General features: G+C 43.2%; 1 protein-coding gene across 18 annotated transcripts in view; it reads right to left on the bottom strand.

The window, feature by feature from the left end:
• KIF1A (kinesin family member 1A) overlaps positions 1-22,727 on the bottom strand; it is a 115,167-nt gene that overhangs the window by 60,566 nt on the left and 31,874 nt on the right. For 8 of the 18 annotated variants that reach the window (XM_082221672.1, XM_082221682.1, XM_082221683.1 and 5 more), the window contains exons 3-18: positions 21,746-21,822; positions 20,469-20,648; positions 19,643-19,708; positions 18,276-18,454; positions 17,666-17,777; positions 16,502-16,579; positions 15,907-15,972; positions 14,785-14,802; positions 13,382-13,457; positions 12,879-12,957; positions 11,053-11,195; positions 9,648-9,674; positions 5,912-6,123; positions 5,363-5,442; positions 4,670-4,745; positions 409-488 (exon numbers count right to left, since the gene is read on the bottom strand). In XM_082221672.1, coding sequence (XP_082077798.1) covers positions 409-488; positions 4,670-4,745; positions 5,363-5,442; positions 5,912-6,123; positions 9,648-9,674; positions 11,053-11,195; positions 12,879-12,957; positions 13,382-13,457; positions 14,785-14,802; positions 15,907-15,972; positions 16,502-16,579; positions 17,666-17,777; positions 18,276-18,454; positions 19,643-19,708; positions 20,469-20,648; positions 21,746-21,822 — 1,549 coding nt within the window. The remainder of the gene's footprint in view (positions 1-408; positions 489-4,669; positions 4,746-5,362; positions 5,443-5,911; positions 6,124-9,647; positions 9,675-11,052; positions 11,196-12,878; positions 12,958-13,381; positions 13,458-14,784; positions 14,803-15,906; positions 15,973-16,501; positions 16,580-17,665; positions 17,778-18,275; positions 18,455-19,642; positions 19,709-20,468; positions 20,649-21,745; positions 21,823-22,727) is intronic. The other 10 variants (XM_082221673.1, XM_082221674.1, XM_082221675.1 and 7 more) reach the window with 2 other exon arrangements.

The following is a 22,727-nucleotide window of genomic DNA, read 5'->3' as shown; positions in this document are numbered from 1 at the left end:
TTGCCACTTTCTGGCTCCTAAATAGTTGGATGGTTTTTGGATAATCCATCCTTTCGTTGTACATTTTTGTTGTTGTCTTTTTGTATATTTTTTGCTGTTTTCCCTCTTCTTCTTCACTGCTAGATATGCATGCACAGACTTGGAGAGTAACTAAGTGTGTTTTACTACTTTTAGTATTTGTTAATATTTTGTGCTGTACACTGCCTAGTGGGAGTTTTCTTTAGATGGAAAGGCAATGTAGAGATGTTATAAATAACCACGCACACATACAAATAGGTACGATGTGCCACATTCAGTCTGTGACATCTCCAGTTGACATTTGAATGTAAAACTGCTGGTGGAAATCACATCACTCTCCATCTTCTCTGTTAATCCTGGCAAAGTTGTAATTGTTCCTATAATTATTACCTGGTTATTCCATCTTTAATGTAATACAGAAGGCACTCAGACATGAGTGGGTCCTCATTTAGGTTGACCAGATGTGGTGTCTAAGAGAGACAAGAGAGAGGTAGAGCGGGGGAGAGAGATTAACACCCTTTTCTTTCACAGGCCAAGGCCTAGCCTTGCTCTTCTGACAAGTCTGCCCTTTTTCAGAGTGACCTAAATGTGCCACAGCATTGATAGCCCAAGATGTTTTGCTGCCCAAGGAAGGCAAATCCCACCCCCACACATATTCCACATACGTGGGGGGGGGCTGATGAATCTTACCTGAACACAGGTTGATAGACAGTGCCTGCCACCAAATTTAAGGGGAACAGGCTAGTTCAGTGGGTGCACCGCCATGCCTCCGCCCCCACTGCTCGCCCTTCCCAACCACTCACTGCTTACCTGTGCTGCTCACCCTTGCCCCCCCTTCCCACTCACCCTCCCACCCAACTCTCATCCAGCACTCCGGCGATCGTCAACAGAGTCGCACCAGAGTGATGAACCAGAAGCCGCTTTGGTGCGACTCTGCTGATAATTGCCAGAGTGAGTGTCTTTTGGTCAGGCACTAATGCCACAGTGCGAGACCAAAAAAACCACAGGACATTCCAGGACAGAAACAGAAGCCAGACTGACTTTAAAATGGAACAGTTGGCAGGTCTGCTTGTGGCACCTTAAAGACTTAACACATTAAGATTCATTTCATCAGTATGATCCAATGGATGACATATGGGGACTCCTCCAATCACAACATAGAACCTTTTCAGGCTGAGGGGTGCATGGAAAGTTGTTGGGGGCTATGTCCCAGCAGTAGCAGGGGCCAGATCCATACACCCTTTACACACACTCACACACATACCTCCTATGAAAACATAGCCATATTTTAAATTCTCAGTAACTCAGTTCAAGTTGCGCCTTCCATTTTCCTCACATACTTGATTTATAAAGTTTATAAGAAGAGGGAAAGCTCTGCTACCTCCATTTTTTGTCCTGACTGTGCAAAAAGCAAAACAAACTTGCTAATCTCTGCAAAATAATTCAATTAACACCAATGTATAACCAAACTGCAAGCCCCACCTTAATTACTCAAGGCCTCAAACTTCAACACGTATTTACATTCCAAAAATATTGTGTATGCAGTCACAAAAAACACTGGCACTTTTCATATTTGCAAGGGCCAGAAGTCCACCTCTTTCAGACCCTCCAAGTATCCCTATTTGCTAGGGACATCCCTGATTTAGAGAAGCTGTCCCAGTTTCTGATTCAATCCCAGAATGTTCCGCTTTTCCTTATGATGTCCCTATTTTCATTGGAGAAATGTTAGAGGATATGGAGTTATCCAACCCCTGAGCCATCTGAGCTACCTTCCTGTAAAGGGAAGGGTTTTTTTAATGTTTAATGTTTTATTATGTTTTTATATGTGTTGGAAGATATGCAGAGTGGCTGGGACAACCCAGTAAGATGTGTGGGGTATAAATAGTAAAATTATCATTATGGAATGAGACGTCCCTATTTTCATTGAAGAAATGTTGGAGGGTATGCTCTCTAAGGCTTTTTCACTTCTGCTTGAGATTCTTGTATCAGATCCTCTTGCAGAATAAGGAGAAGCAATTGAACAACATCAAAACTCTCCTCCTGCCCTGCCTTCAAACATATAGCTACTTGTCTTAGGAAGTTTATTTCCTTCAATTTCTATGTCTCCTCTCCAAAATGGAAATAATGAGCCATTTTATCAAGCATTTTCCCACACAATACAAAGTGATATAAACATTATTAATAAAAATGTGATTCATCCTACTGAAAGAACATGCTCACATTACCAAGTGTTCAGAAAAGAAGCACATTTTAATTTTAAAGGTCTCACTTTGCCAATGCAAGGTCCTCATTTTGGGGGTTCAACAGATCAACATTATGTTAGATCAAATGACTTACAGAACATTACTGCCATTGCCATCATGGAATCCCTTCTTGGAAAGATATTAGCATTGCAACTATCACAGCAATCTGAACACCATGCAAAGTGGACCAGATACCATTTACTCATGCAAGGATTGGAATCCCACAAATAGCAAACATGCGTCCAAGCAGTTTTCCACTTGTCCTGTACTTCAACCCCAGAAAACCTGCTCTTTAACACTAAATTGGGGGTGGGGGGGGAGGCTGAAAACTCAACTGCCATTTGTTCCAATTTAGCGCTAAACCATGGGTTTTCCTGGGGGGAAGCAGATGGGCAAATGGAAGTGTGGATGAACCCCAAGTTTCAACAACTGTTCTCAGTATGAAATTATCATCTTCACTGAAAAGAAGAAGAAGAAGAAGAGTTTGGATTTGATATCCCGCCTTTCACCCCCCTTCAGGAGTCTCAAAGCGGCTAACATTCTCCTTTCCCTTCCTCCCCCACAACAAACACTCTGTGAGGTGAGTGGGGCTGAGAGACTTCACAGAAGTGTGACTGGCCCAAGGTCACCCAGCAGCTGCATGTGGAGGAGCGGAGACGCGAACCCGGTTACCCAGATTACGTGACTACCGCTCTTAACCACTACACCACACTGGCTCTGTACCTATGCACTTTAAACACTGATCAATCAGTCAGAAGTAAGGCAGTGAAATGATTACAATCAGTTGATTGACAGACCTGCTTATAAGTATGAGCAGTTACTGGAGCAGGCACGCAGATGCAACCGCCATGGCTGAGCTCTGTTCTCCTGCCTCTAAGCAATCAACACCTGAGGCCTCTCTGGAGAGAGGAGGCAGTGTGATGCAGAGGTCTCTCCACTACTGAATTAGGCACCATGTAACGTAACATACTTTGCTTGTAACATGGGGCAGAGTCATGGGTGAACAAACAAGCTTATTACATCACCCTTTGTAATGATTTCAATTATGTAATTCATAGAAAACATGCTGAATGTTGCTGTGCCTTCCTTCTCCCTGAACTACTTCTAGTCACCGTGTACAGAATTCAGAATGTTTTCTTGGCACCAGACAGTACAAACCAATTGTCTGAAAAGGAATCACACAGATCACTCCAATACAACCCCTTAACAAGACCAACCTTCTTGGGGGAAAACACCCCTACACTCTCCAGGAAAACATCCTGGGGTTTAACTGGGGGTTTGACTGGGGGTGGCTACGTGACAAAGGAAGAAAGAAAGAAAAGAATTCAAATGTGCAATATGTCAAAATAAATCATTATCACAAGCATATGAATCAAAGTGTTCTACTATAAACTGTTCTAGTAATCATATGTAAATTTTGATAAATGAAACAAAGACCTAAGGAACTAACACTGATGTTCCTTGCTAGAGTGTTGAGTTCCCCACTCCTTGCTACCTTCTGAAATATGTTGTGCTATTGGACCTGTAATAATTTCACACATACCCAGAAGAACAGGGGTTGATAAACTGTATTAGAATCAGGACAAGGCTTCTTTTGGCTCTGCCTGAGCATAACTAATATGATGTAAGAAGACTAGTTCTAGGCAGTTGGGTTATAGGGTTGTACAAACACCATTAATTCTACTTCTTGCCTCCCTATACTGTTGGGTGGGGAAAGTGCTATCAAACAGTCCTCTTTTCGTGTTCACTGTACTGAAGAAAAACACCTTTAACATATCTATGTGTTTTAATAGCAAGAGATTTTGATTTAAAATATCAATGAATGAAGAGAGAATATGCATTCATAGAGTTCTTGGTCCTCCAGCAACCGGAATGGACTGTTAGTGGGGATTAGACACATGCACAGAAGATGGGTCTATCAATGACTATTAACCATGAAGGCTAAATGGGACCCTCATGTTTGGAGGCAAGATGCCACTGACGACTGGTTGCTGAATATCTGTCATGCTCTCCTTGTGGGCTCCCTTGTGCCATCTTGTTGGCCACTGAGTAGATGGATCTCTTCTTATGTTCTTATGAATAAGGGAGTACCCCCAAGTGTAACTACTCAGCAGGACAGGCCTAATTCTATTTCTTTCAAGCAGCCCAATGGAAACAGAAACAAGCTACTGCTGGATCTTCTAATAGAAATTTAATATGGGCTATTGCTAGATGAGTAATAATTGTGTAGCAGCAGCAGCAGCAGACCATTCAGAAAGGGGGCAAAACATTCATTCAAAATGCTAATGACAACTTCTATGTATCACCAGAGTCTCAGGTGGAGTTTTGTCTCTATATTTTTTATATAGCCATTAGCAGATATCAAAATGCAATTGAGCACAGTGGACGAGTTAGAAAAAGAATCCTACCTTTTTAGGTGAAAATACTCCCAGTGTACCACCATCTTCTCTCATAGCCACTCCCATTTCTGCAAGCAAAGCTTCCCTGGAAAATACCAAAGGATGAAACTAGAACTTAAACAACTCTGCCAAGGCCTGGATCTTGTAGCATTCAGAAAGAGACTGCACCATGCTCTCTAAACAAAATTGATGGTAACAGACGTAAATCATTAAAATGCTGGTCTTGGGAAAGTATTGATGCTGGGGAAGGATAAACAGGGGTGAGTGGAAAAGTAGCATAGGTAAATGTTAACAGCAGGCTCTGAGGCACAGAAACAGCCATGCTTTTAGAGGAAACATGTGATGAAATTAAAGATGAGCCCTCTTCACTTGGCTTTCTGCTAAACTTGATGGGGCAGGGAGAGATTTCTTGCACTCCAACATGCACTATGCGTTTTTCAAAAAGTAACGTATGAAATGGTTCTTCCTGGCCCAATAATTCCCAGCATCCCTGGCTCTCTAGTCATCATAAATGGGGAGTCTATGAGCTGAAACAGCCTCCATGTGGCAATTGCTCCTCATGATGACTTTCACAGATGGCTCTCTGCCAATACATGGAGTGTTTCTCTGTTATACTGAGGCCATACTGCGATGAAACAAAATGTCAAACCACATAGGTGTGAACTTTTTATATGAATATAGCCCTGATAGCTTGACTCCTACCTCTCCATACGAATTGCTTCTGTCCTGCGCAGCTTTTCTTCCCATGTTTCATTCAGCTCAGCAATGATCTTCTCAGTTTCCTGCAATGGGAAAGTTGAACATAAAACATTGAACTAGGAATATATTGCCTGCAATGCATTATGCAGAGCTTATCAACCTTTCTCTAGGACAGGGATGGTAAATCTGTGGCCCTCCAGTTTTGCTGAACTAAAACTCCCATCATCCCAAATCAATGGCCATGCTGGCTGGGGTTGATGGGAGCTGGAGTCCAACAACTTCTGGAGGGCTTCAGATTCCCTGTCCAGGGTGCAACAATCAGAAATCTTTATTCCACGACTGGAATATGCACAGTGCACATTCACTTTTGACCTGATCATAGTTAAGAGGTGGCTTCAGATTCTTTCCAACATTATCTGAACAAGATTATAATATTTAAAGGCAACACTGGAGACTAACAATTATTGTCTCTGCTATGGTCTCTTTCTACCAAGTTTCCCACCATCAATAGCTCTGTGGTACAAATATGGCATGCATGATCTTGGCTCTTACCTTCAGTCTCTCAATGGCTTCTTCACTACCTGGAGCAAACATGATGCGTTCGTGGAGACTGGAGACCGAAGCAGCTCGGCTGGACAAGGCTGAGAGTGAGGAGGACGGGCTCATTCCTACCAAGGCATTGGTCACTGTGGAGAGATTGTCATGGCGTTGACTCATATCTGCCACGCTACGATTATCATTATTGTTCTGAAAGTCGGACATGTCTAAGGGATTCAGGAGGGGAGAAAGAAGAGGGAAAGACACAAAGACAAGAAGGAAGGAAAAGATAGAGAAAAGAAATGCAGTTGGGAAATAGCAACATGATGCAATGAGGAGAAAGGTAGAAATTCAACGAAGAGATACACAGACAATAATGTGGGTATAGGTGCCAGGGCAGGAGCCTAACATCAGCTTATCTTATTAAGTCTCACTTTGCTCATGCCTGTGCCTTGGGGGAAATGGACAGCTTACTGAAGATCTTGTCTACAACCACTGTGGACCCCTTCTCCTCTAGCATCATAGGCAGGGGATAGAAAAATTCCTGGATAACATGTCCATTAAGGCCATGCAGGAGAAGATTTCAGGACTGATGGGATCTGGAGTTTAACAAGATCTGGAAGGTCATGGGATCCCCACCCCTGCAACACATGTTCTAGATATGTAATATAGACATCTGCTCTCAGATAAAGGTTGGATCTTTGGCTGGTGTCAAATGCTCCAAAGCTTCCTGTCATTACACATCTGTTGCATCATTACTATTGATAAAAACCAGAAAAGGCCCCAAAATGAAGAGCATAGAATAAATAAACTTTGTGGGTCTAACAGGAAAATTCAAACACTGTTGAAACAGGTAATATTAGTATCAGCTTTTTTTACATCCAAGGGTATTGCATGTTAACAACACATTAGTTTTATGAGGTTCATGTCCAAACTAAAACAAATAAATGTTTCCAGCAAAAGTTTAGTGTTTTAATAGTTAGTGTTAGCATAATATTAATGAGCCCAAGAGCTTGAATTTAGAACCAAGTGTTCAACTTCCCATCTGTTTGTGAAGGTCAGAATGGAAGTGTTGCTTGAAAAAGCAGGACCATAGATACACCATCTTCCCTATATGGATCAAGATAGTCATTGAGTATCAGCCATTTCGGTCAAAACTCAAAGAAAAAAGGGAAAGTAGGAGGTTAGCTATTGGGAATTCCCAAGGCATTTCTTGTTCATTCATCTAGATCAAGATAAGATGGCTGCTGTTTCAGGTTTTTTGGCAGCGTCTAAGATTAGGACAAAAGCTGTGCATATTCAGAGACTCTGAAATGAGTGACCTTAATGAGTGACCTTCCTGCTCAAAGAAGTCCCCTTCTAAATTTTACCTTTTCACTGCATTTTAACAAAGAATAGGAAACTGAAAGAGGCCAGAGCATGCATCTTTGTAATGCCAAAAAGGCCAAACATACCTGAGTTGCATGAAATCCAGGAGAAGACCCTGAGAGTTTTACATGATGGAAATCTCATTTTCTGCTTCCCTAAACATTATAAGCAACAATAACCAGGAACACCTCTCTTAGACTGTCCTGGTAAACCTTTTTGCAGCAATGGATAACGCTCTGGCCTTGCAATATAGTTGTCCTCTCCTCTGCAGCTAAATTATCAGCCTCTGTTCAGAGGCCTAGCTAGCAGAGGCATATCATGGGGGGGGGTGCTGTCACCCCAGGCGCAGTTTTGGAGGGGTGTGCCTTCCTGCCAGTCATGAGCTGTTGAGTCCTTTTCAGGCACCCTCCAGCAGGACGAAGCCAAAGGAGAAGGCAACAGCTCAGGCGTCCTGCGAGCCCTGTGCTGATCACAAAAGGAGCATGGGGTTGGCGCTTGCCTGTTGCCTCCTTCTCAGAGGCCTTCCACCTGGAGCCTGGAGGGCACCTGCAAAGGGCAAAACAGCTCAGGCATCCTGCAAGCTCAGTGCTGAGCATTGGAGAAGCAACGCTGCCCCTCTCCAATGCTGGGATCCAAGGCTGTGAGCCGGCCGCGCCTCCAAACATCGGAGATATTGGAATGAGCCAGGGCTGTGAGGGCACCCAGAAGGGACACAGCAGCTCAGGCACCCTGCAGGTCCCATGCTGCCTGCAAAAGCAATGCGGGATTGGCATAGGGAGCTGCTTCGTCTCTCCGTTGAGGAGGACGCAGTTGCTTCAGTGGCACGCCCCGCCTTCATGGCGCGGCGCTCTCTCTCTGGTGTGCGCCCACCAGCCCTGGGGCGGTGGCAGGAGATGCTCTGCTGCCGCTGACTAGCCAACACAGCCTGGCAACCAGGCATCACTCTCACACCATGACAAATCTTTGTCTGCTTCCCCCATCCCTCACCCTTACAAAATCTCTTTGAGTATGGAGATCCAAGACTATGGCTCTTGAGTAAAGAGCAGAGTAAATACTGATGCACTATTTCCCGAGGCTATGTTTTAGAAAAGGGCATTGGCAAACAGGTTGGTAACTCAGGATAATTGTTAAATTTGTAACAACATCAGAAATCCAGGTGTAATCAGGTGAGCAGCACTGTTAACTACTCTGATTTGGGTTGGATTTCTGGTTCAATAAATCATATGTTTAATATGTTTAATAATATAAATAGATGTCTTGGGCTTTGTTCAGCAGATGGGCGGAGGGAAGGCAGAACCTGTGCAATCCAGGGGGTGGGGCAGGCCCGGTTGGGTTTTTAATGCATGGACACTGGGTGATTTCTGAGAACATACAAGCCCTAGAAAATTTGGTTCGCCTGCCTGTGGTTTAAATGGCTGTTTTAGATCAGAGCGTAGGCTGCACTGCTCACAAACAAGGCACAGACTTCAGCGCCTTTTAACATGCCAGCAAAAGCTAGTTCATTCTGTCACACCCATCAGCCGATAAACTATTCCAGCAACATTCCTAACAGATACAACCATACAATCAGCAGGAGGGCCAAATAGGATCACCAGTAACAACTGTGCCACCTGTGGCCTGAAGCAGATACCTTAGTTTCCTTCCTCCTTCCTCCTTCCCTCTCTCCCCACCCCAGAACTTATTCGTTAGACCCAGTCCCAGCAGAAGCAGAAGCAGCAACAGCAGCAGCAGCAAAAGCAGCAGGAAACACAGTTACAGCATAGAGAAAGGAAACCTCAAGAGCATAGACTGCCCAGAAGATTTTAGTAGGCAAAGTTTCCTGGATAATAAGATTGTGAAAGACAAAGTCAAGGTATGGTGAAGAGCTGCAGGACCTCCAACTAAGGACGCAGGGCAAAATGGCCTGGAGGAAGTATAGATTGTGAAGTTTATTTTGTCTATGGGTGCATGTGTCAGTCAAGCCCATAAAAGATCTCATTACAGGATTCTCAGGGTTTGGGATAGATCTTCTCCAATCGTGAGGAGCAGTCTCACACCTGGGCCTCTTCATGGGAGGAAAGACCATTTCTATAGAACAAGGTTATAATTAGAGTGCAGGACTCAATCTCTCATTGGTGCTGTTGAAAGCAGTGGGTGCCCATCCAGGTTATGTTTAACACGGTGACTGGATTATCGCTGATGCTTCTTTTTCCCCTCCTCCCTACAGGAGACTGTATCAATATGAGGTTGGGGAGCTATGAAGGTGACCATGTTCCCAATAGCCTTGCTGAACTGTACTTGGGGAACTGTCTCCTTTCTCATGCTGTACTTATGTTCCTTAGCTATGACTGAGCCTGTCAGAAGCAGAGAAGCACACAAAAAATCAGCAATGGGGAATACACACATTTAGGTCCTCCTGGAACAGGATTGGCTAAGAGAGATAGGAGAAGGGTGCGGGGGGAAGACAAAGAAAACAAGAGTAGGTTTATCTCATAGGTATAAAGAAACAACACCTGAGGGCCTTTCCACATTACCAGAAACCTGGAATTTGTTCTTTTGTACAGTATGCCATGTATTTCCATAGTGCAGGATAGGAGTCAGACTGACTGCAAGGGGATAGTCTTCTGTCAAACTAGTTTAAATGGGAAGATGTGTAATCACCTTTTCAGGAGCACACAACATCCAAGCTAATATAGCGGTGTGGAAAATGAAACTAAAATGCTAACAAAATGGTGCTTTTCAGCAATGACACAGTCACCGTCCAATAAAGGACACATGAAACTTATAAGCCCACCTTCTCTGCAGCACTTACTCGCTGTAGGTGGTAGATTACATCTTCCTAGCATCAAAATACTGCTGTTTGATTGCTGTGGGATAAAGAAACCAAAATCCCTACATCTCACAACAAATGTGTTATCTGGGAGAAAGACATCTGGATCCCCTGCATCAACTGAACTGTTTTATTGCTCAAATTTATATTATTGGCAGGAAAGGCCCTGAGATGCATATCCTTCACGTCAAACTATTTCTCCCTTATTCACAGCATAGGAAGCTACCGCAGCAATATAATGTGGTGACACAATTCTCCCAAGTCAGACAGGAGGAGAACTGAAATACTGCTATGATCCTGTGCAGTGGTGTCCCCCCCCCCCCGGAAAAAAATAAAAATGTTTAGGGGTGCTCTTATTTTCCTACTCATATTGAAATACTGCCCCTCAATGAGGCCAAACTTAGATTCACAAAATGTTTAGGGGCATGCATACCCCTGCGTCCCCCCATAAAGAAAGGACTGATCCTATGACTGGGCCTGTAAAAAGCTATGGGTCATGTAGAGGGATGTGCCTGAAACCAGGTGTGCAAAGACAGATAATACTTTTAGGGAATCAGGAGGAAACAATGGGGAAGGAAAAGATGAGCGAGTCCCAAGAACAGAGCTGCCTTGCGGTCATTTTCCATATTACTTCCATCTGGCAGGTGTGACAACACAGTGAGTTATTCATTTGCAGTAGCTTCATACTTAGATTGAGCAATTGTCACCATGTGAGAGCACATCTTTTGTTCAACTGTTTGTAGTGATGTGATAAAAATAACCTGTAGTGGTGAGCACACTTGACACAGCCATTGTATGCAAAGACTTAGCTTCCACATGGTGGCTATAACATGTGACCTGACCCTTATACCTTCTTCGCAGCAGGGCAGGAGAGGAGGGCTATCAAGCAAAAAGGGAAACCACACAGAGGGTGGATCTTGTTCTATTCAACGTGGGGATAAATGCCAGTCCCAGTCCAATGCGTAGAAATGTAACATACTGTCAATGATGTCTCCCAGGCCCTGGGCGTACAGCAGGTCTCTCAGGCGAGCCACTTCATCCTTCAGTTCTCTGATCAGTTTGTTGTTAGGATCCTCATTAATGACGGCATTGCATCTGATCTGCTTAGCTCGGTCAGCATACCTGTAGGAGTAAGATTCATTCTGGGTAAACTAGGAAGGGCTGCTGACAGTGCCATGCTGTGTGGCTTCTACGGAAGAACACTGAGGTGAGCTTCCTCATTCAGCCTCAGAAAACCCAGCTATTTTCCCTCCCAAACTCAGAAAATAGCTCAGTTAATTCCAGTCCAATTCTGAGTTATACAAGACCTCGTTCCACACTCAGTTTTGGTAACCAAGGACACAGAGAGATAAATTCTTTCGCACATCACCCTGGTGAGCCTCCAACCCCACACCCCTTCCATTGACCTACCTGCCCACCTGCCTCCATCACTACACACACACACACACACACGCGCCCCCAAGCTGGAGAAAAACATTCAGGGCCATGCCACTTTTTTATTTTATTTGCAGATTTGTAAATTGCTTCATAACCCAAAGTTACAAAAATGGTGTATAATAAAATAAGATCAAATACCATACAAATGAAATATTTGAGGTAAGAACTGAAAACTGCCAATACTACTACTACTACCAGGAAATACAAAATATGATTACACCGCTAGTATAGAAGAGAGATTCTGTAGGGCCCTGGATAGGGGAGCATACTGGGACTTTCCTGGCCTCTACTGCACTCTAAGAGAATCGCCAGCAGAGCTCTTTAGAGTGGTGAACCAGCAGGCCCAGACCTGGGTTGTATCACTGAAAACAGACCAGTCACTAGTCTGCTGTGAGAGATTTGTGAACTACTTTGAGGGCAGAATCACTCAGATCCATGCTGAGCTTGATGCCACAATTGGTCTGGCTCCATTGGAGGTCCCCGGAGCACCATCGAATGACAACTTGTGGGATTGGTTTCAGTTGCTGCAGCCTGAGGATCTGGCCTCCTCAGACACATCAATAAAGCATCTTAGTCTGGCAGTCTGAATCGAGAGGGGCTGCTCACAAGTGAACAGGGATGTTTCATCCCTCTTATGCAGAGTCAAGCTGATAATAATAGCACAGTGAAATTCCTGAAGGACAACGATACGGACGAAGAAGTGGTGGAACCTCAGACTGTTCCTGTGGCAACAACATTAGTTAACAGCAAAGCATATTCAGGGCCTTCCATAGGAAGGAGCTCTGCTACACTATTAGCAAAGAACTGTGGTGATGTTATTAATGGTGGAAATAGGATAGGATGTTAGGAGGAGAACATACATGGATAACTTCATTCAACTTTATTTGCATAGCTCCTACAATAAAATCAGGCTCTTTTTTCACCATGTGAATTTTCTTCCTGCTTGATGTATCTGATCAGGGTGTATCAGCATGCTTTTCCAGGCTCCAAAAGCACATATTCACCACTGCTGTTATTGTGAAACTACTGTGGGTTAATCAAGTGACCAAAGTGGCAGTAAGTTAATATACGCTCAGTGCTTTTCTGTGGAAACAACTTGAAATTGTTGTGATATGAACATTATATGCAAACCTGCATTTCCAGACTTGAATGATCCAGATTTTCCATTAAAAATTTTTTTTTTTACTTCATACTCCCAAAATAATCCACTGGAAAAGAAGAGTTCCTGTTTACTCAGTATCCAAACATGTTTTCCTCCTGGAACATCTTGAGAGTAGTCTCATACAAGCAACATAGTCTAATTTCAAAAGGGGAATCTTTTACCCCTTGGCCCCATTCAGAGTGTGAGAAAACTTGCATGGGACCTACCTTAAGGTGCTGAGAGTCTCATCATAGTTGATGTCAGCTGGACTGAGAGCAGCAACCATAGCAGTCCGAGAGTTACCACCTGCCCAGGAAATTAACACAGAAAAACAGTGTCTGGTACAAATATAAAGTTATATACCACATCTCTCCTTTGGCTCCCTTCCTTTCCTTTCTAACACTCTTCCTGTATAACTATTATTTCACTCTCATGTTCACCATATCATTTTGCCCACAAGGTATGAGCAAACAATAAAACTGCCCCAAGCACCATGATAGCCTCATCAGTCACCCAAACGTTGTGCGAGTTGGAGAAAAATTGGGTACTAGCAATGCACTATCCATGCTTGACCATATTGATGCAATGAAATTTCTGGCAATGGTGCTGCTTATTGGAGTGTTACCCACCCCTCCAATAGAAGGAGTCTTACAATAAACAACCTGCAGGGCCACTGTCAAGAAATCAGAGATTAAGAATAGATCTAAGATAAGTCATGAGAACAAAGTACCTAGATTTTCTCGGAGCAGCCAGGTAAGTACAGAATCCCGGTATGGAATAAAGTCTGTTTTTTTCTTCTTCTTATTCTACAGGGAGGACAGAACACAACAATTAAACATACACTTCTGATTCTGAAAGTGTTTGCCAATCCAAGGAAGACAGAACATCAAGCATATGTACACCCCTGTTCTTTGAATCCATGTACATAGTACCCAGAATTCACTTGTTTCTTTTGAAATTCTGCATTTTGTTGCAGTTTCCCCAAAGCCAGTTTCACTCTGAATTCAGCACTGTTTTGAGTGGCCAATCCCAGGTGCACTCATATGCAGTGGAACTGTTTCCTGGGGGTGGTCCTACATGACTGATGACAGGGGGCGATATATCGTGAAGGAGCCCCCCCCACTTCCCACCCACCACCTATCCTCAGCACAGAAGTAAGCCCCACTGAATCCATGGCAAGTGTGTTAGGATCTAGGTCATTTTATGGGGTGGGAGATAACAATGGGCTGGATCTGTCTCTTCTCGATCATTTTGATTATTTAAGGTTCCAACTACCAGGAGAAACAAAACTGAGAACTTCAGGCAGGCACCATGGAGCACATGGGAAAACACCTGTGCCTCTCTTGCTAATACCACCCCTGCTCTCTGCACAAGAGCCCATTAGTTGCACCAGCTGCAGCTAACCAGAAAAAAATATGTTTGGCTTTTTAAAAGGTTACATGGAGTAGCCAAGATTTCTGTTAGGGGGCAGAACTGACCTGATTGGCCGGTTAATTAAGTATTTCTATTGTTTTACTTGACCGGGGGGGCAACTGCCCCCCTGCCCCCCTCCCTTGAATACACCCATGTATGGAAGGAAGACAAGTATGTGTGTGTCAGTTAGACAAAGGAGGGGATAGAAATGCTAACAAAGGCTTAGCATGTCAAGTCTGTGATGTGCTCACATAGACTTTTCCTCTCTTGCTTGGAAGTAAATTCCATTACAGTCGTACCTTGGAAGTCGAACAGAATCCATTCCGGAAGTCCGTTTGATTTCCAAAATGTTCGACTTCCAAAGCGCGACTTCTGATTGGCTGCATTCGGAAGCCCAGTCGGACATTTGGCTTCTGAAAGAACGTTCGAAAACCAGAACACTCATTTCTGGTTTTCAATTGTTTGGGAGCCGGAACGTTCGACTCCCAAGGCATTCGGGAGCTGAGGTATGACTGTACATCTGGAAGATGTATAGGATTGTAGCTGCAGCCACAGGAAGATGTGGGCCTCCACAAAATCAACGGGCAAAGTTGAAGCCCTTTGTTGCGGGCACCCACAATCTTTGGCACGAGGTAGCACCTATGTCTCCAAGCTAGTTATGGAAGAGAACAAGGGAGATCAGCTCATTCCTATGACCACCTCCAAAGCACAGGCATTTACCTTATTTGGTCCTGAATCCTGAAAAGAAACCAAAGATACTGATTAGAGTTGCATGAACATATATTACTAACATGGGTCAAATAAAAGAACAATTGGATTTGGGGACTAACTGAAATAAGAAAATGGGACCAACGTCCTGACTTCTCACAAGCCAGATATAATACCCACATGTCCAGATGGAGAGCATTTCTGAGGCCTCTCTGCTGTGCCAGCCTCAAGCTGGTGTAGCACGAGACATATTCTGACCTAGTCAGCACAAGCAGCAGAGTTTGGGAAGCAGTGGTTGCTCCACATTGATACTCCCCAACCTAGTCTTATGACTGCTCTGCCCATTACAGTTCAGAGGTAAGGTTCATAGAATTATAGTGGTGTGGAAGTTAGGGTGCTAGACTTGACAAAATAAGGAGCATATGTCAGCTATACAAAGGTTTTCTCCCACTAAGATCCATTCCTGAAGTATTCAGACCTTTCAGCTCAAGTCAACTACATCTTGTATGATTAGGAGCTGCCAGAATGTTTTCAAACAAAAATAACTATTCTCTACAAATATAGTTCTCTGGCATTTCAATTTTTAAAGAAGCAATTAACAAAAATTTCCTGTCTTTGTTTTGTTTTTCACATAACATTTTTGGACATTAGACTTAATTTTAGAAACTTAAATGTATTGGAAATTTCCTGTTTTGATTATCACATTCCTTTCCCCCACCCACCCAAAAAGCACATAAGGAGACGGGGGCTTAAAAAAAGAAGCCTAATTTCACATGCATATTTATCTTCCACAAACTGAAACACAGGGCATCTCCCAAACTTTATTCCTCTTCTCTCAGGCCTTTGGCTAATTAAACAAGCTATGGTCTTTTAAACTGTAGAGGGGAGAATATTGCTTTTGTTTGTTACTATGGTATGCATTTTTGTGTTTTTATACCATAAACTGCCTTGTGATCCTCAGATGATAGGCAGTATAGAAATAATAATAATAATAAATAATAATAATAATAATAATAATAATAGATTTATAGCTTTCTCCAGGGACCAAAGGCTGAGCAATTCTAGTGAAGCATTGCAGAGTATGTATTGAGAGATGTAAACTCTGTATACAAACTCATAACTATCAATCCTTACCATCTCAGCCAAAGCAGAAATCACCTTCCCCAGAGTAGTGAGTGATTTATTGATGTTTGCTCCTTCCTGTAAGAACAAGACAATCCTTATTTGGAGCAACTAATTCCAACACAAACTTTTCACAAAGAAATTTCAACCACAGAGGACATTCTGCTTCACACAACCATCAGGATTAAGAATTACTCCCTTGAGAAGTTACTGCCTGAATAACAACAACAACAACAACAACAGTAACAATAATAATAATTTGGTGAAACTCCACTCCCATGCAGTAACAGACAGCTTTGCCTGTATCTCAACCAGAATGAATGAAGGGCAGCAATATGGGGTGGCATTAATAGTTAGGCAATAAGGAACCAGCAGTAAAATGACTGAAATGGAAAAGAATGGAATATGAGCAAGTATGGACTGCAGAAAAGGACTGGTACATGAACAGTGATAATTACCAGGCCACTTTCAGACATTTCAGGGGTTTTTTGGTATTTTCCAAGAAATAACCTTATACCATAGTATCTGAGAGGCTTGGTGTACCCAATCCTACATGCAATAAAGACACATGCATCCATTTCTAGTTTAATTTGGTCTCTTCTCTTACCTTCAGTCTTGTGCCTTTTGCTCCTGTGGAATCAGCTCGTTCACTCCCTGCAAGATCCACCAAACTAATTTTGCTGACCTGAAATCAGAAAAACAGATGAGGAACTTGTTGCCTATGATATCTACCACCTGAACAAGAGGCCACCTAGGTACTGACATATGCCACTTTTGAGTCTGATGCAAGAAAGGCAGGAAAGAAATAGAACGCATGACCACGATGATGTTTCATAAAAAGGCACAACAGTTTAGCAGCAAATGCTTTGTTCAAATGAAAGTGTTGGACTCATACCAACTCTTGCTTGTCATGAAACTAGAAGGGCCACATGAAGTCGAGATGTTGGAAGCTTTAAGAACCTCATTCGGAAGGAAATCCTTCACTCCACTCATCGCAGAAGTGCTGACTAGACAGGCTAAACTGAGAACTGTTTCTGTGCTTTTTCCAATGTTTTTAAAAATTAAAACTTGTTCATTTCCTTTCTGTCAATAACAAAACTCAAGGCAATGTACAATAAAACAACCAATAAATCATAACAACACAAGATGCTTGCCCAATTGGACTCTCCATGATGGCCACATTTGTCCCAACTCTGGCAGCAGTCCAGAGGATCCAGTATCCAGAGCATCCAGACCCATTAAAGGTGCATAGACCTTAAGGCTAATAACCATAGTCAGAGCCAGCAGCAGAGGACTACTGCCGTTAAGCTCTGCTGGTGGGCTTATTGGAAACATCTGGTTGCTGGGTTAGATTGACCTTTGTTATGATCCCACTCTTTTTACATTCCTAGTATCTATATATTTTGGTGGAAGTTCTGACAACACAAAGCTGGAGCATTTTTGATTATTATTTTTATTCCCAGACCCAAGTCTAATTCATTGGTGGGTGGAGGGCTTTGCAAAGGAAATGTAAGGAAGATTAAAGAATAGCAGGTTCGTCTTCTAAGCAATCCCATCAAACTATCCTCACCTCATTTTTTTGTACAATGATGATCTTTGCCCCCATTCCATTGAGTCATGTTGTTTAGCTAAAGAGCCAGCTGAGGTCAGAGGCTGAGTCATGGCCGTGAAGTTATAACAAGGAAGGTGGCAGGAGGCTGCACCCATTCCATCCCTAACCTCTTGTGCTGCTGGCAGGAACACCAACTTTTAATGGTCTGCCTACACTCACCTTCTCAGTGGTGATGTCAGTCTCTGCATCGTGCCGTTTCTGGGTGAAGATAATGTTGAAGACGGCATGTGAGCGGCTGCTGGTTTCATTCATATTGGTGGCAGCCACCGTCCTGTTGAGCAAGAACAACAGTGAAGTGTTAAATTTCTATTTCTGCTTAAGTTGGAAATCCAAGTTTCACTTTCTACTTGCAAAGATCCAATGCTATAAGGAGGTCTTTCTCCAAGGTCTCAAAAGCCTCATTCAATTTGGAAGCAAGGCTGACAAGGCAGGAATCCAGGCTGGTAATTAAGACTCTAAACAGTGCTCAAGTGCTTAAGCAATTCTTTAAAACAGGGATGGGAAACCTGTGAACCTCCCATCAGCTGCAGCCATCATTGTCAATGGTCAGAGATTTATAGTAGTTGTAGTCCAATCACATCTAGAGGGCCACGGGTTTGCTAGGGGGTCCTCGTGTCCCAGTACCATCAACTGTCCCCTTAGGCAACCTCAGCTCCCCAATAACCCCCCTTACCACAAAGACCTCTGGTGGAAAGAGCTCTGAATAACAATTATATTCATGACTACACAGGAGAATGAGGTAGGCCTTCCTGCAGTTGTTGTTTTTTACCTGGCTTTGTTTCCAGAGTCCATCAGATCCTGGATGTCATTATAGGATGTGACAGCTAGTTTCGAGAGATCTTCGACGTATGGTCCAAGGAGTGGGTGCTCTCTCACCCTCAGGTTTCCTTTGTTCTTGGGGTTCAGGAGGTCACGCACACGCTCACAGTATATTTCCATGTAGCTCACCTGTGGGGCACAATGTGCAGACAATGAGAATTATGTACTGAAAAATTGGATCTATTTGAACATAAGCACAGCTGCATAGGAGAGGGCACATCTTGTGGACACTACCTGATACACACATAGTGCAAGTTATCTCTTCGGAACACAATAAAACAAAACCCCTCTGACCTCAGCCTACAATATATTATTTCCAAACAGTGAGTTGCGGAGAAGTTCTTTGGGAAGACCTCACAAAGAAAAATCTACAAACAGATCAAAGGGGTTTAGGAACACAATTAAGCAGAATCTTGTGCACACTTATCTGAGAGTAAAGCCCATTGAACACAATGGGACATACTTCCAAATAATTAAGCACCTGATAGCTCTGTGTTCCACTGATAGCTCAAACTTTCTTTGGATTGTACTTTTTACCCAGTACTCTCTTCACAAGCTTTTCAAACCCTGAAGACAGATGTGTAAAAAGAAATATGCACAGCAGATAGTGCTAACAGAAACACTGGAAGCAGATTTTCAAAGGGAGCTGCTTTGTGAGCAGAGTTGCATATTATTCATCCGATAAGGGGAGGAGGGAACACGGCTGTGTAGGATCATCAGGTTAACACTGAAAGCTGACTAAAGGCTTGTCCACACTGCTGCTTATCCAAGCAGTTTTGCTTTTGCCCCACCATTTCCCCCTGGAAAACCTGCTGCTTAGCACTAAATCGGAACGGCAATCCACAGAAAACGCCACTGCCATTTGTTCCAATTCAGTGCTAAACTACGAGCTTTCCTGGGGGAAAGCAGCAGGGCGAACGGAAGTGGGGGTGAACCCTAAGGCAGCTGCTGCCCACTAAATTTGTACCTAAAAGTAAACACGGTGAACCCCTAGGGTGGAGAGATAAAAAGAAGAAGACAGGGCTGCTTCACCTAACAGTTGTGTAGAAAAGGGAATTTCGCGTTAAAAAGCCATAGCTGCTGAAATCCTTTCTTCTAAACAACTATTAAAGGTCAGGAGTCTTGTCTTCTTTTTTACCTGGTCACCCAAGAATTTAGTAGAACACTATTCTGTAACTTTTGTTGTTGTCAATTCATAATCCAATGACTTTGTGTTTCCACACGCCGATACGACTTACATTCATGCTCAGAGAACCCATCCTATATTCCATCTTGCCCCAAAGGAAGTATAGACGATGACCAAGTATCAGTTCTTACCTCCACTGAGTATGACATGTTGTCATTCGTTGTGTCATTGATTCGAGAGAAAAGATCCTCACAAAGCTGCATAACATCAGAAGGAAAGAAAAAGAGCTGCATTTATCTATGACAATAGTACCATTTACTCAGAATCTATCAATAATCTGGCAGCTGCCTAGATTTCTATCTAGATGTTTGTTGAACAAGAAAATCTACATCACTGGGATAGCTGGGATATAGCTAGGGTGGCTCCACATATAAGTTCATCCCTTCACTGAAACAAAGCCAATTTTGGTAGCTTTGAGTAAATTTTCAGCTAAATCTCTTTTAAAGGTACAGGCCGCAGCCAGTAGACCTGAGCGCTCTCTCATTTGCTCCTTCCTTCTAGGCTCTCCTTCCCCCGCCCCCAGTCAATGGTTTACTTCAGCCAACTGATGGACAGAGGTGTCAACAGGGGCCCTTAGCCTTGTGCTGCTTCGCAAAATAATGAAATGTATCCTCCCTCCAATGCCCATGCTCTCTCTTTCCCTGTCTTCCCTCATGGTTTCCTGGGTTCCCTTATGGGTTGAATCAGTAGCCGCTGCCCTTCAGCTCAGTTATGGCCCCCCAGAGATATTATTGGTGTCCCCTTTAACTCACCTACCACTAGGTGGTACTATGTCTTTCCATTTTCTCAATGAGCCCATGGACTTCCACACTCTCTTTATTGCTGCTCAGCAACTTAACTGTCCCACACACTCCTTACCTTTCTTATAGTTATTCACTTTCCAAATTCCACCCCAAACATCCCTTTCTTGGACCTGCTTGTTAGTTTCTAGCTGCATTCTCTTGTTGTTATAGTTACCTGGGGGATTATGCCTTGTTGGTCCTTCTCCTGTCTGCCCATCATAGTGTAGGACTTGCCAGCCCCAGTCTGGCCATAGGCAAATATGCAGACATTATAACCTTCAAAAGCATGCTGCAGCATCTCTTCTCCAATGTCCCGGTACACTTGCTTTTGAGAAGCATAGTTGATGTCTTCAGGCTATTAAGAAAAAGATGAGGGATACTGAGAAAGCATCAAAAGAGAAAAGAAGAGAACTTTTCTCCCCTTTCCATGGCATGCTGTTCATTTGTTTTTTAACCAATAATTATTCTAAAAACATGTCAGAATTACTACGACCTCACATTGGAGCAGTTTGATCAGAATATTTTTTTGTGTGCTATTACTTCTGAGCAATTATGGAAGCAAAAATAAGAACTCAGGATGGAATTTGGAGCCTTCCAGCAGAGGAGGATCTTCTCAAATCATTTATTTCAAGGCTTAGAAGACATAATGCATAGCGCTATGTAGCCATTTGGAAAATGGCAACTCAAACTGCCCTGCAGCTAAGGGGCCTTGGGCATGAATTCCACTAAAGTGTACAACATAATAATAATCCTATATCTGATCTATATTTAGTTGACCCACTGTTATGACATGGTGGGCCTCAGAAAGATTTCTATTAATGTTATATTAGTATTGTAACTGAAGTAATCACTGAGGCATTTGACTCCAGCTTACGTAATGTTGAACAGCACTATCCTGATGAATATCTCCAATGCCGCACTCAACACTTCCCTGTCTTTTGGAGCATATATTAGGCAGATAAAATAAAAAGGCCCATAAACCCAGCTGTGCAAATACAGAGAGCAGCTAAGTCACAGTTTCCCCACTATTTGTCCATGAATTGCTTGTGATTACTCCTCAAAATTATTTCTTGTTCAAAAGCACTTACTGAATAATTGCCTTGAATTATTTTTAGACAAATATTTATTCAGGAACATCTCACTATACAGTAACTACAAAATCCAAGCCCAATGCTAAGCCAACTTAATAGTACGTTGGTACCTCTAGTTATGAACTTAATTCGGTCCAGAGGTCCGTTCTGAACCGGAACCTGTTCTTAACTAGAGGCGTGCTTTCGCTAATGGGGCCTCTTGCTGCCACTGTGCCGCCAGCACACTATTTCTGTTCTCATCCTGGGGTAACTCTTCCAGGTTTGTAACCTGAAGCGTTTGTAACCTGAGGCATTTGTAACTCGAGGTACCACTGTATGCAAAAGCAAATGCATCCACAGCTGTAGTCTAGCATCTACTTACTGTTGTGTGAGACCAATAGGAATAGTCAAAGCTGAAACTTTTTGGTGTCTCCTTGGGCTGCTTTGGGTTAATGATAGCTAAGAAGAAACAGAGAAGGGAAAACCATGATATGATATGAACCCTCGGCAACCAGCATTTCTATGTTTCAATACAAGAATTGTTGCTTTGGGGCATCCAGGTCCCTAAAGCCATTTGTTGATTTGGAGCACACGTTCCACTTGCACTCACTATCAGGCAGCTCGTGCTCCACATGTTCCCACAGATGGATCCCCCAATAGGCCAGGCTACATCAGACAGAGTCCTGCTCCTCTTGAAACATGTGAACTAGTCAGCTACACACTGCAGGGCAGTGCCTTCAAGTACTAGCTAGGCTTAAGAAATAGCTAGGGAAATATTCATGCATAAAACTAGAGTCTCTTCTATCCTTGTACACCCAATGTATTTGAGGAAGGGCCATAGCTCAGTGGGAGAGCACATCTTTTGCATGCAAAGGATCACAGCAGCCACTGTGAGCTGCCCAAGAGAGGAGGCCGGCAGCAGCAGCAGCAGCTGTGGAGAGGCCATGGAGAGGCCATGGAAGCTCTCTTGTGGCTGCTGCCATACTCCTCCCTGAGCTCAGTGGGGGAAGCAATGGCAGGGAAAATATGGGCATTCCAGGATCAAATCAGAAGCTGGGATGAAGCATATAGTCCCACAACACAGAGACATACATTCAACTATTATGTTCTTAAATTCTTCCATTCAGCGATATCCTCCCACAGAAGGCAGATATGTTGATTGCTGGGACATTAAAGCCATCTACAGCTGCTACTAGTTCTTGGATGATTTCTAATTATCTGTTTGGTTTCTCCAAAAAGGTCTTAGCAATGTAAATCATGACGCAGCCAATGCAGGTGGCTCTTCACATCCAAAGAGAGTTAGCATGATGTGATGCCACACTGCAGGGACACGCACATGAATGACGTGACTACAGAAGTAAGGC

The sequence above is a fragment of the Podarcis vaucheri genome (assembly GCF_965113315.1).
Source record: "Podarcis vaucheri genome assembly, chromosome: 5".
Classification (NCBI taxonomy): Eukaryota; Metazoa; Chordata; class Lepidosauria; order Squamata; family Lacertidae; genus Podarcis; species Podarcis vaucheri.
This window is presented reverse-complemented; position numbering and strand designations above follow the sequence as displayed.